Raw genomic sequence first — 14,654 nt, forward strand, 5'->3', positions numbered from 1 at the left:
CGATCGTCCTCCAGCTCTGCGGTGCCTGCCGGTTTCCGTTCTTGAAGGCTGTGCCCGCTTGGCTCTCTAGGCTTCGTTCAGCTCTGTGGTGACGGTGGCCGAGGTGGAGGGCCGAGCTGAAAAGTGCAGGGACCCGCCGCTTCCCTTCCTCCGCGGTTTTTCGGAGCCGCCTTGCTACTCTTCAGGGACTTTGCCGGGAAGGGCTCTCGGGCGTCCAGACCCTACTGCAAAGGTAGGGTGTCAGCACTCGAGGACTGAGAGTAGTAAGTGATGCCGTCCAGCGGGCGAGCTGGTGAATGGGCTTGTCTTGGGGGATCTTCTGGGCACTCCGAGCCCGCCCCCCGTCGCCTGTTGCGCTGGAGGCGAGGCTTGTGGCGCGGGCGACCCAAAAACCGACTCCGTGCGGATTCGTAGCTCCTGTTTGGCCGGGATAAGCTGGCCCCAAGCGAAGATCCCGTGTCAGTTGCGTGTCTTCATTCTTCACAACTTTTCAGGTTATTGTCCCCTTACGGAGATGAGGAAACCGTAGCTTAGATAATTTTCTCCCAGAGTTACAAAGACGGTTAAGTGGCATTGGTGGGGTTCGGCCTGGTCAGCCAAGTTCAGCTGGCCAGCCCCCTTCCATTTCTCAGCGCAGGTGGAGCTCGCCAGACCTCGCCAGCCCTGACGGGCGTTTTATCGTCCAATCCCTTCAGGTATTTCGCGATCCGCGGGAGCAGGTGTCGGCCCCAGAAGCATCCCTCGGGGCCGAATGTGCAGCGGACAATGCCCCTTCTGACCCAACAGATCCAAGACGAGGATGATCAGTACAGCCTTGTGGCCAGCCTTGACAACGTTAGGAATCTCTCCACTATCTTGAAAGCTATTCATTTCCGTGAACATGCCACGTGTTTTGCAACTAAAAATGGAATCAAAGTAACAGTGGAAAATGCAAAGTGTGTGCAAGCAAATGCTTTTATTCAGGTATGGAAATAGGCGCCTTTAAGCCTGTGCCATAGATATTCTAAATGTAATTTAATGAAATCTGAAGGTTTTAGTAGACAATAAATAACTTTATAGTCAATAGTCGTAAATAAATAATATATGAATAAATAACTTTATAGTCTTAAGTCAGAGAACACGTCATTACTTGAATTTTTTTTTCTCTCCTGGTAACAAATTCTTTTCCCATCTTGTTTTACAGAGATAATGGTTAGTAACGACTAAAAAGCTAGACTATTGGCTAGGCTCTCCTCTTAGTATTTAATTTATTTAATCTTAACGATAGTCCTGTAAGGTAGGTTCTGTTATTATTCCCATTTTGTATATGCGGAAAACGAGGCACAATTTAAGTGATTTGCTAGCAGCCCCACAGCTGTTAAGTGACTGAATTGGGATAAGAACCCTGAACATTTGTTTCCAGAATATATGCTCTTTACCACTGCGATACTACCACCTTGCTATTACTAAAGAGTATTTTTTCCTTTTACTGGTTGTAATAGAATTTTTATTCTTCCAAAGTAATATTTGTTTGGTTAAGATAGGATTGCAAATTCAGCTAAGCATTTTTTAACACCTAAGTGCACAGCATGACCTCAGGGATAGAAAGGTAAGTAAGTCATGGTTCTTGTCCTCATGCAGGGCATGATATACTGGCTCACACCTGTATTCCCTGCTGCTCAGAAGGCTGAGGCAGAGGTGGGAAGATGGCTCCAGCCTGGGCAACCACTAGTGAGACCCCCATATCAATAAAAAATAATAAAAGTTGAAACTAATATTGCTAATGCGTTACCAAGTCGTTTGTGTATTTTCCAAGTGACCTTAGCAGTAGTGATAGGCACAAAAATGAGACAAGAGATAGTCACAGAGGGATAGTTTTAGATCCAGGCATGGAGATAAGGATGCGTCACAAGGATGTCTCTAAGATGTTTTGATTGCTAATGAGAAATTATTCTCATGGGATTAGCACAGTATTGTATTTTTTAAACATATAAAGTGAAATCTAGGACCTTATATATTAGTTTTCATTCTTCTATGTAACCATTTTCATTTTTACTTTTTTCATAGGCTGGAATATTTCAGGAGTTTAAAGTTCAGGAAGAATCTGTTACGTTTCGAATTAATTTAACTGTCCTTTTAGACTGTTTATCTATTTTTGGATCAAGTCCTATGCCAGGTAAACTATTATCATTAGAAGGACATAAAAATGTTATATACAATGGTCAGAAAAATTAACACAGTATAAACTAGGAGTCAATAGAGCTGGCTTCTGTTTTTCCCTGCCACTAACTAGCTGAATAATTCTGGACAAGTTAGGGAAAAGAAGCAAGTAATTTTCAGGAAGTTATTTGGAATATAAACATTTGTTCAGAAAATTATTGCCAATTCATTTTTCATTGGCCACAGTCATAGGTTCTAACTTTTCCCAATGTTAATTGCAAGTGTGTTTATAGTTCTTTTCATTTGTAAAAGTATTTACATTCTTCTTTTATTAATTTACAAGGCTTTGAGGGATTTTAAATTTGAACTGGCCAAAAGAATACTTTGGGCATGTCTTAAATATCTTTAACATTGTGAAATGTAATTGCTTCTTTTCCCGAACTTGTCCAGAATTACTCAGCTAGTTAGTGGCAGGGAAAAACAGAAGCCAGCTCTACTGACTCCTAGTTTATACTGTGTTCAAAGTTTGTTTCTTTCAAGCCATATTTTATAAGTTATGTCTATTTTGCCAAATGATTTTCTCTAAAACATATATTTTTTCTTAAAGGAATTAATTTTAAGAATGGTGAAATTCAGTTGCTGTGGGTCTAAAACTGTAAGGAATCCCCAGAAGAATGATTTTATTTCATAGGAAAGCAACCTGGAGATTAGGAAAAATTCAATATAGTTCGCCAGAAAAAATGTATTTTAATTTTCTACTGACAATTCCACTGTTATTAACTATACATTTTCTAATACAGTGTTCTCCAGCTGGTTTTTCATAAAAGAATCTGTCATCTTCCATTACTCACTGTGGCTCTCCATGCATCAAGGAGGAGTTTGAATATCCTGTCACTTTCCTCCATCCCCTAATGGTTTGCAGTGTTAAAATTTACACCACTATTAACCGTCTTTTTGTCTCAATTTGATTTTGACATTTGAGGAAATATAAAGAGTATCTGAGTTGGAAAAGTTGGAAGGATCCTCATAAGAGTGAATACACTGACATTACAGTACACGTAGCAGTCCACTGTTACACACATTGAACCTTCAAGAAATAGCATACTCTGTTCTGCAGCAATTTGGTTACTTGCTGTGTTGATCCATGTAGATTCTCTATTCTGAAATTGTATGTATATAAAATCAAGCTATTTCTGAGGTATTTATGATAACCTGAAAATGATACCAGAGAGTCACGTTACGTTTTGTTCTGGTTCCCAATTTTCTTGTGTGTTTAGAATTGTCTACACACAACTATCATCAGGGAAGATATAATCCCTTTTTATGAGGAGATAACATGTATGTGAGAAATTGAGTGGAATGAATTATTCTTGAGAAATTTTTTTATTATTTTTAGGAGAAGCTGAACCCAGAGCTATAAAGCTAAGGCCAAGTATGATCTCTTTTTACTGCAGGGACTTTAACTGCTCTTCGGATGTGTTACCAAGGTTACGGTTACCCTTTGATGCTGTTCCTAGAAGAAGGAGGAGTGGTGACGGTCTGCAAAATCAATACGCAGGAGCCTGAGGAGACCCTGGACTTTGACTTCTGCAGCACCAATGTTATTAATAAAATTATTCTGCAGTCAGAGGGGCTCCGTGAAGCATTTTCTGAATTGGATATGACGAGTGAAGTCTTACAAATTACGATGTCTCCTGACAAGCCTTATTTCAGGTACTCGAGAGCAGTGCAGTTATAGTTCATGTGGTCTGTACTCCGTCTTCCCTCTAGACATTTGCTTAGGATGCAAAATTTTTATTATCCACATTTTGAGAGCTTTCACAACTTTAAATAGCTTGTACTCTTACTCGTAATTTTATGGATCAAGAAACTTAAGACCCAGAAAGATTAACTCACTATTTCCTATTTAGATGGTGTTGGCATCTAGATGAGAAGGCCGGTCCCCTAATTTCTAAACTAGTGATGCTTTCATTGTGCTACTACTTACTGTCATATATCAGGTTACATCGTGAGGAAAATTGGGTTTAAGTGTTTGGAAAGGGTGTTTGTATTATATGGTATCTTTTTCAAGTTAAGTTCAGGATGCAGAACATGTTTTCTGCACGTGGTTCATTCATTCACTAAGTATCTGTTGATCACCCAACATGTGCTTATTCATCTTATTGAACATTGTGGGAAGAACAACTTAAAATTCAGGTGAAGCCAAGATATGTGAAACAGCAAACCGTTAAGTACCAAGATAGCACACAGAGATCCCTGGGAAACACTGAAAAAAGATTTAGGGAGGATAGCTCAATGCTCACTTCCAAAGCGAGGGCAGTTTTCAGCAGGAAGACAATGTCAGAAAAGCTGCTTCTGATACCTTAACACAAGTCTCTTTCCAGGATTAGACTTAGTTTAGAAATTCTAGTAAGAGGATCTAAATATTCTCTTTTCAAATATATCAGAATATTAAGTAAAGGCACTAAATACATAATGGAATAAAAGGTATAAGGTATTCTTTTTGTAACTACTTTAGAAAAATTACAGGCCCAGCTGGGTGTGGTGGGTCACACCTGTAATCCCAGCACTTTGGGAGGCCGAGGTGGTTCGATCACTTGAGGTCAGGAGTTCATGACCAGCCTGGCCAACATGGTGAGACCTTGTCTCTACTGAAAATAGAAAAATTAGCTGAGTGTGGTGGCAGGTGCCTGTAATTCCAGCTACTCAGGAGGCTGAAGCAGGAGAATCACTTGAACCCAGGAGACAAAGGTTGCAGTGAGCCAAAATTGCACCATTGCACTCCAGCCTAGGTGACAGAGCAAGACTCTCAAAAAAAAAAAAAAAAAAAAAAAAAAAAAGAGAAAGAAAAAGAAAGAAAAGAAAAGAAAAAGAATTACAGGTCCTTCTCATGACTTTGGGTGGTTAAAAATTTGTCTCACGGTCTGACAAAGTATTAACCAAAATGGAAATTGAAAACCCTACTTTAGCAGTGGAATGAAGTGAAAAATTCAGGTACTTAAACAATATTTCAGAGGATCTCCTCAGTAATCTCTCTCAGCCTGGGTAGCTAGATGGATCATGGTATCTTTCATCTCCAAAATAGGAAACAATTTGGTGGTAGGGAGGTTGGAGTTGAAATTTTTTTTCTTGATATGTTAAATTTTAAGTACCTGTGACACTAGGGAATAGCTGGATATATGGTTATGGTGCTCAGGAGATCCATCTAGACTGGGAATTTAGATTTGGGAACCACCATCATGGCTGGGCATAGATGAGACGGGTCAGAGAGAGCGATTATATTAGAAAGAAAAGATGGGCCTGGGGAAAAACAGCACCTGGAAGATGAGGGTAGAAATGGAGCTTAGAGAAAACCAACACCTGGGTCATATCACTATGCTCATGTAATGCTTAGCAGCTGCAGGAAATGCTCCAGTCTAGCGGATGAAATCAGCACATTAACATTTATAAGTTGTTTACACATAACTTCTGGTATTACCTAGTGAGGAAAACCATGAAATAACCTTAAGAGCAATCTAAGATTCAGAAAAGCTCTAATTGCTTGCTATAGGATTGGGAACAGAACCCAAGGTTTGCAGTTAACTTCGATCAAGGTCTTCCATCAGTCCTCTATTCTCTCTCCTATTATGTATTTCTGACTTAACGACGGAGAAAATCTGCTTTCAGAATAGGATTAGGGTAATGAAATTAAAGCTGTGCCCTGCCCTTTTCCTTTTACGATTAACTTTCTTCAAAGCTGTTGATTAGTTGCTAGTTGCCCTGAACTCCCACAGTATCCTGTGGGAGCTTTATTATGGTACTTGTTACCGTGTATTGTAACCATTTGTATACATGTCTGTTTCACCCACTAGTATGAATTTCTTAAGGAAGTGTTTAATTTATTTGGATCTTAATGTGGTTTATTTCTGGACCAATAAATAAATGAAGTAATCATTTTCTATAGGTTATCTACTTTTGGAAATGCAGGAAGTTCTCACCTTGACTATCCCAAAGATTCTGATTTGATGGAAGCATTTCATTGTAATCAGACCCAAGTCAACAGGTTAGTCCTTAATATAGAGGTTGCCATTGGTGATAAAGAGGAAGCTAAATACCAGATTTCTGTTAAATAAAAACACTTTCAGCTGGGCACAGTGGCTCACACCTGTAATCCCAGGACTTTGGGAGGCCAAGTGGGCACAGATCACCTGAGGTCAGGAGTTCAAGACCAACCTGACCAATAATATTGTGAAACCCTGTCTCTACTAAAAATACAAAAATTAGCTGGGCATGGTGGCAGGCGCCTGTAGTCCCACCTACTCGGGAGGCTGAGACAGGAGACTTGCTTGAACCTGGGAGGTAAAGGTTGCAATGAGCCAAGATCGTATGGGCAACAGAGTGAGACTCCATTTCAAAAAAAAAAAAAAACCCACTTTGTTAATAAAAATGCACAGCATTTTATAAACATGAACAGTAGAGTACTGGACTTACTAGGAGTTGTAGGATGCTAACAGTGGATGATATTTTTTTTTTTTTTTTTTTTTTTGAGACGGAGTTTTGCTCTTGTTACCCAGGCTGGAGTGCAATGGCGTGATCTCAGCTCACCGCAACCTCAGCCTCCTGGGTTCAGGCAATTCTCCTGCCTCAGCCTCCTGAGTAGCTGGGATTACAGGCACGTGGCACCATGCCCAGCTAATGTTTTGTATTTTTAGTAGAGACGGGGTTTCACCATGTTGACCAGGATGGTCTCGATCTCTTGACCTCGTGATCTACCCGCCTCGGCCTCCCAAAGTGCTGGGATTACAGGCTTGAGCCACCGTGCCCGGCGAATTTTTTTTAAAAAAAGAAAATATTAGCAAATTGGATAAGTACTTGATTTTATTCTTAGATTTGCTACTTTTTGTCCTTTACTTGGAGCTCTGAGCAATGTTAACTGTGTTGAATAACAGCTTTTTATTCTTCTACAGATACAAGATTTCCTTACTGAAACCCTCTACAAAGGCATTAGTCCTATCTTGTAAGGTATCTATTCGGACAGATAACAGAGGCTTCCTTTCATTGCAGTATATGATTAGAAATGAAGATGGACAAATATGTTTTGTAGAATATTACTGCTGCCCTGATGAAGAAGTTCCTGAATCTGAATCTAGAATATGACAATTCACTGATACTTATGTGTACATAAATGAAGTTCTTATTCTGAGTACAATACTCTTTATAATTTCATATTAGATTTTCTATAGAGAAGAAGCATGGAGAAGATTGGAGCAAGGTTGTGTACCGCAATCGTTACTATATGTTTTATAAATACAGTTTGTAGAGGGTATGTAAATACATGTTTTCATGTAGTCATAGATTATTCAGGACTGTCCTGTAGTTCTTTCTGAACTCATGAGAATAATTGTCAGCCATGAGAAACAACGTTTTATTTCATTAGAACTTCCCAAGAATCTAAAGACTGAAAGTTTGATGCAGCTACCGAAAATATTCTTTTATTTATTTACTGTTAGAATGGGAAAGGCATATGAGCATTGCTTCTTAGTTTGACTTCTAGAGACTAGATCTTAAAGCAGTGGTTCTCAAAGTGTTGTGTCCCCTCCAACATCAGAACTGCCTGCAAACTTGTAGCAAACTGCGGAGGAAGCCAGCATTCTGTATTTTAACAGGCTTCCCTCAGGAGATTCTGTTGCATGCTAAATTTTGGGAACCACTGTTTTAAAGGAAACTTAAAAAACAAAACAAAACAAAAACATTTAATTGTACTGAGGTGATTGCTTTTACATGTCATTTCCTTACAAATGTTCTGAAGTTGAAGCATCACCAAGCAAGTCTGAAAAATTCTTTTATGTGATTCATTTTTAGAGTAGACTTTTGAAGAGATCTATGAATGGGATATAAAACAATTTTCAGAGTTACAGGTTTTTCTTCTTGTTCTCAAAACTGTTCACTGCAGTAAGTACTTATTAGATACTTTGCATTTACCTCTGAGTTTCTTGACAAATCAAGGTGTAAAAAAATAGTTATAAGGGATTTTGTACTTTCCTGGTAGTTGTGACTAAAATAATTTTTGTGGTATATAAATATTTTTCTATTTAATAAAATACAACACTAAAAAAATAAAATACAATACTAAAATTATCTGACTTATTTTCTAGTAGAAAAAATTACATGAGTAAAGTGAAGCTTCTGTCTTTGTTACTGTACCAGGTGACAACAGCTCAGTGTCTCTCCACGGACAGGCACTATTAGCCTTTTGGGTGGGACAGTTCTTTAGGATAAAAAACTGTCATCCCATTGCAGGATTCACTTAGCCTTTCTGACCTTTACCCACTGATGGTCATTGTGACCACCATCTGCTGCCAAATAAAAGTGTGCCAAACTATTCATTGTTGAGAACTGTTCAATGATATTCACCAAGATTTAAGGATATACTGGAATGCTTACCTTAAAATAGGTCACATAGTGTTAGAGAAAATTGGTTTGGAGAGTATTACGCAAAGTGTGCTGCAAGGAAGCCGCTCCAGTGCAATGGCTGGCACTGCTTCCCAGGCACATGGACAGTTCTGGGAGGTGGCCAGGGTCAGCACCTGATAACTAGTAAGTCTCTCAATCTCAGCATGCCTAGCAACTACAGAAGAAGTTGGAATTTCATAAAGTATATGTATTCAAGTAGGAAACAGACGAATTTACTAAATGTTGTCAAAATATTTTTTGTTTAGATGAACACCAAGAACAGTACAAACCTAAAACATACTTAAGAAAATATTTAATCAGTCAACATTCTAAGGACCATTAAATGTGAAATAGCATAGTTATTTTTTTCTTTTGTTCACTAGTGTGAACAAAGAACAGTGTATATAATTGGCATTTAGTAACTTTCTTAGATGAAAGAATCTCCAATTTCAGATCTTCTTTTAGCATCTTATTAGTCACTATTTAATTCTGATTTAGCTCTAAATTTATTTTGATCTAAGGTTTATTTTTATTTTTGGAAATAAGGTCTTGCTCTGTTGACCAGGCTGGAGTCCAATTGTAGGATCACAGTTCACTGCAGCCTCAATCTCCTGGGCTCAAGCAATCCTCTTACCTCAGATTCCCAAATAGCTGGGACTACAGGTGCACACCACCATGACCTGCTAATTTGTATTTTTTGTAGAGCTGGGGTTTCATTATGTTACCTAGGCTATTCTTGAACTCCTGAGCTCAAGCAATCCGCCCAGCTTAATGTATTTTTTAAAAGCTGAATCTAAAAGAATTTAAAACTAAGGATGGATATTTTTGCACATTTTAAACTATTATTTTTAGGCCGGTTGTGGTGGCTCACACTTGTAATCCCAGCACTTTGGGATGCTTTGGGTGGATCATCTGCAGTCAGGAGTTTGCGTTCGGCCTGGCCAACATGGTGAAACCCTGCCTCTACTAAAAACACAAAAATTAGCCAGGTGTGATGGTGAGGATCTGTAATCACAGCACTTTGGGAGACCGAAGTGGGTTGATCTCTTAGCCCAGGAGCTCAGAGACCAGCCTGGGCAACATGGTGAAACATATCTGTACAAAAAAATACAAAATTAGCTGGGTGTGGTGGCATATGCCTGTAGTTCCAGCTACTCAGGAGGCTGAGAGGTGGGAGGACCACGAGCTCCAGCCTGGGTGACAGAGCAAGGCTCTGTGTCAAACAACAACAAAAAAAGATTTGCATAGTGTTTTACATAGACACAAAAGATGGTTTTGTGTATCTTTCTTAAATTTTATTTTGATTTATTTACTTTAAAAGTAGAGACAGGCCAGGTGCAGTGGCTCATGCCTATAATCTCAGCACTTTGGGAGGCTAAGGCGGGCAGATCACGAGGTCAGGAGATCCAGACCATCCTAGCTAACACAGTGAAGCCCTGTCTCTACTAAAAATACAAAAAAAAAAAAAAAAAAATCCAGGTGTGGTGTCATGCGCCTGTTATCCCAGCTACTCAGGAGGCTGAGGCAGGAGAATCACTTGAACCTGGGAGGCAGAGGTTGCAGTTAGCCGGATCACCTCTGCACTCCAGCCTGGGCAAGAGAGCAAGACTTCGTCTCAAAAATAAATAAACAAATAAAACTATTATTTTAGCTGCATGTCTTCAGCTAATTAGAATTCAGAAACTAATGAATTGGTTCTAAATCACCCTAACATCAAGGTATTTATTTTATAAAGAATTTCCTCCTTAGGTGTGTTCTAGTTGACCCAGGAATTTTTACTTTAATAAAAGTTTGAATTTATTTCCTATGGAAAACCACTAGGGGGAGTGCTCCTTCAGGCAGAGCAGATGACACTGGTACCACTACAAATTCATGTGTAACATAGAATACAATCTTATATTTAAGACTTTTAGTTTTGTCTTTTTGAAGTTTCTCTCTCTCTCTAGCAAAATTTTGCTTACTATGAATGGATAAGTAATCTTTTATTTTTCATTTTTCATTTGTTGATTTCCCATTTGATAATGTAGTGCTTCCACCTAGAATTGATAAAATGCTTCAAAATAATAAAAATAAAATATTTATTAAATTCCACTTTTCTAATAAAAATAAGGCTTGTGGCCGGGCGCAGTAGCTCACACCTGTAATCTCAGCACTTTGGGAGGCCGAGGCAGACGGATCACCTGAAGTCGGGAGTTTGAGACCAGCCTGACCAACATGGAGAAACTGCATCTCTACCAAAAATACAAAATTAGCCGGGCATGGTGGCACATGCCTGTAATACCAGCTGCTCAAGAGAGGCAGGAGAATCACTTGAACCCAGAAGGCAGAGGTTGTCATGAGCCAAGATCGCACCACTGCACTCCAGCCTGGGTAACAAAAGCAAAACTCAGTCTCAAAAAAAAAAAAAAAAAAAAAAAAAAAGGCTTGTAACCTACTCATTTTAATAGGAAGCCACAGGGTTTCTGTGGTGTTATCAAAAATTGGTTAAAATTGCTAAAAGGGCAGAATGTGGCACTTTTTCAACAGTTTGGGCTAGGGAATTTTTCAGAGCTTAGAGACTTCCTTCTCTCCTTCCCGGTCTTCACACTGCTTGACCCTTATCCCCACCTGAAATAAAATCTATTGGGTCCTGAGAAATTGGAGTGTGTAGTATTTTTTCTTTTCCCAATTATGTTTGTAATTTGCTTTCATTCTCTTTGGAATAGGTGGTGCTGCTTTGTTACTAGTGTCAGGTTACAAGCACCCCACGAGCAGTCATTAGCTCTAACAAGGATTTCCTTCTCAGGAGTGGACAGCTAGTGTTCTAATCAGAAGGACCAAAGGCAGTTGGTCCTTCAAGTACTTTTTCTATCTATATCTCAGTTACGTTCAGAGATTTTGATAATCAGCAGAGTCAATGTGTGAAGTATATTTTTGAAAATTCGTAGCTTGTTGATCATTACAATAGATACTAAGTGGCTCTCATTGGCAAAACTAGAGGTATTCAGGATAAGTGAACTTAGTAAATTATTTCAGAGTAATTCCTCATACTTAAATGAAAAGGAAGAAACAACCTGATAAAGCCCATGGCCTGTACCCTTAGGCATAATACCTGACGCTTGATCCCAAAATGGTCTTGCTTCCTGCCATTTTGTCCAAGAATTTCTGGTGATGTTGCTGACTAGGTTAGGATAGTAGTATTTCTGGAAATTGTCAAACCTGCCTTAAGTGGACCTTTAATGCAGTCGTGGGTGAATTTACCAAATCAGCAAATAGGGCTTCATTGAACAAAAAGAACAAGATACATAAATTATTTTGTGTGCTTGCTAAAAAATGTTTATTGAGCTAGGCATGGTGGCTCCCACCTGTAGTCCCAGCACTTTGGGAGGCTGAGGCAGGAGGATCATTTTAGCCCAGGACTTTCAGACCAATCTGCCAACACAGCAAGATCCCATCTCTCAAAAAAAAAATTTTTTTTTAATTAGCCAGGTGTGGTGGAGTATGCATGCAGTCCCAGCTACTCCAGAGGCTAAGGCAGGAGGATCGCTTGAGCCCAGAAGTTCAAGACTGCAGTGAGCTATGATCATGCCACTGCACTCCAGCCTGGCAGGATAGCAAGACCGTGTCTCAACAAAAAATGAAAAATAATAATAATAAATGTTTACTGAAATCCATATATGAGACAGCTTGATATGGGCTTGAACTTTTTTTTTCTAACTTGGTACAGATTGCCAGAAAATAGCTAATTCTCATCCATTTCAAAAATGTCAGTGTTTGTTAGCTAATTCAGAAGAATTGTGAGAGCTGTGTATGTTAGATCTGTTAGAAATGTCAGGTGTGTGATTGGATTGTGGTATCCAGATTGACTGAATTTAGAAAGTAGTTTCTATAATTTTGCAGTGAGAATGCAGCTTTATATTTCTAATGTGACTTCTTAAGACTTTGGGATTTCCCCCAAAATAGTAAAATTTTGGGGCAGGGCACAGAGGATTTTTAAGGCAGTGAAACTAATAGATATGATACTATAATGGTGGATACATGTCATTATAATTTGTCCAAACCCACAGAATGTATACCATCAAGAGTGAACCCTCATGTAAACTATGGACTTGGGTAATAATGGTGTCTCAGTGTGGGTTTATCAGCTGTCACAAATGTGCCACTCTGGTGGGAGATGTTGATAAGGGAGAAGCTAGGCATGTGTGGGGGTAGGGGGTAAATGGGAAATCTCTGTAGCTTTCCTTTAATTTTGTATGAACCTAAAACTGCTTTAAAAAAAAGCCTTTGGGGAAAACTTTGGGGACCAATATAGGTGCCAACTTATTTTGCCAGGTATAAGTATGTTAAAATTATATATTCAGTATCACCACCATTTTATAAAACATTTTAACATCAAAATCTCAGATAATAGCAACTTTACACTGACAATAAAAACTTTAAATATTGAAAACAAATTTCTTTTTTTAAAATTAAACTCAGAATTGCTATTTCAGCTGAACATAATATATAAAGTAATTTAAATAAATACTAATGAAATTATTTCTTAAAGAGATACTGGCCTTAAATATATAACTATACAGCTACCTAATATAATTTGGCTTGCTTATCGGCTTTCTAATATATCTCATTTTTAGTAATTGGTTCTCTCTCTCTCTTTTTTTTTTTTCTTGTATTTTGCTTTTGATATGGCCTAATATCGAGCTTATCTTTATTTTATTTTTTATTTTTTATTTTTTTCCCTAAAGAAAGAAAGAGAAAGAGAAAGGGGGAGAGAGAACAGTAGTCTTGTTCTATTGCCCAGGCTGGAATGCAATCTAAAAATAGGTATTAAAAACCTCTTTTATGCCAATAATTGTACTTAACAGTGGAGACAGGAAGGAATAAGGAGTCCAAGTCTCTTTATAAGTCATTAAGAACTTGTCTTATGTATCTGGGTGCTCCTAGATTGGGTGCATATATATTTGTAATTATTGACTCCTGTTGTTACATTGATCCTATTATGTAATGTCCTTCTTTGCTTCTTTTAGTCTTTGTAACTATTAAAGTCTATTTTGTCGGAGACAAAAGTTACAACTCCTGTTGTTGTTTTTGTTTTTGTTTTTTTTCTCTCTCTCCATTTGATTAGTGAGTCTTCCTCCAACCTTTTGTTTTGCGTTTTTGTGTGTCCTTGCTTATAAGATGGATCTGGATACAGGGTGCCAATGGGTTTTGACTTTTTATTCAATTTGCGTGTCCGTGTCTTTGATTGGGGCATTTAATCTATTTAAATTTAGGATTAATATTGATATTTGTGACTTTAATATTGTCATTTAATGCTAGCTGGCTATTTTGCCCATTAGTTGATATAGATTCTTCATTATGATACTCTTTACCTTTTGGTAAGTTTTTGGGATGACTGATACTGGTTGTTCATTTATGTGTGTAGTGCTTCTTTCAGAAGCTCTTGTAAAGCAGGCCTGGTGGTGATGAAATCTCTGAGTGCTTGCTTGTTTGCGAAAAATTTTATTTTTCCTTCATTTATAAAGCTTAGTTTGGCTAAATATGAGATTCTGGGTTGAAAATTCTTTTCTTTGAGGATATTGAATATTGACCCCCCCCCCCCCCCCCACTCTCTTCTAGCTTGTAGGGTCTCTGCTGAGAGATCTGCTGTGAGTCTGATAGGCTTCCCTTTATGGATAACCTGACCTTTCTCTCTAGCTGCCTTTAGAATTTTCTCCTTTATCTCAACCCTGGTGAATCTAATGATTATGTGTCTTCGGGTTGCTCTTCTTGAGGAATATCTTTGTGGTGGTCTCTCTATTACCTGGAGTTGAGTATTGTCCTGTCTTACTAGGTTAGGAAAGTTTTCCTGAATAATATCCTGAAGAATATTTTCTAGCTTGGATTCATTCTCTTCATGACATTCAGGTACACCTATCAAATGTAAATTAAGTCTTTTCACATAGTCCCATATTTCTTGGAGACTTTGCTCATTCCTTTTTACTTTTTCTTCTCTAATCTTGTCTTCTCGTTTCATTTCATTAAGTTGGGCTTCGACCTCTGATATCCTTTCTTCTGCTTGATCAGTTCGAGTGTTAAAACCTGTACGTACTTCATGAAGTTCT

General features: G+C 38.4%; 1 protein-coding gene across 3 annotated transcripts; it reads left to right on the forward strand.

The window, feature by feature from the left end:
• The first annotated feature begins 8 nt into the window (after nt 1-8).
• Nucleotides 9-13,008, forward strand: RAD1 (RAD1 checkpoint DNA exonuclease). Of its 3 annotated transcripts, none has more exons than XM_074386635.1 (6): nt 9-232; nt 633-963; nt 2,047-2,155; nt 3,594-3,852; nt 6,083-6,181; nt 7,086-13,008. In XM_074386635.1, the coding sequence occupies exons 2-6, from the start codon at nt 766-768 to the stop codon at nt 7,273-7,275; spliced, it is 855 nt and encodes a 284-aa protein (XP_074242736.1). In that variant the 5' UTR covers nt 9-232; nt 633-765; the 3' UTR covers nt 7,276-13,008. The 3 variants fall into 3 exon arrangements, with proteins under 3 accessions (XP_074242736.1, XP_074242742.1, XP_003925987.1); XM_074386641.1 differs by having other exon boundaries at nt 638-963; XM_003925938.4 differs by having other exon boundaries at nt 696-963.
• Nucleotides 13,009-14,654: the final 1,646 nt, after the last annotated feature.

The sequence above is a fragment of the Saimiri boliviensis genome, chromosome 1 (genome assembly GCF_048565385.1).
Source record: "Saimiri boliviensis isolate mSaiBol1 chromosome 1, mSaiBol1.pri, whole genome shotgun sequence".
Classification (NCBI taxonomy): domain Eukaryota; kingdom Metazoa; phylum Chordata; class Mammalia; order Primates; family Cebidae; genus Saimiri; species Saimiri boliviensis.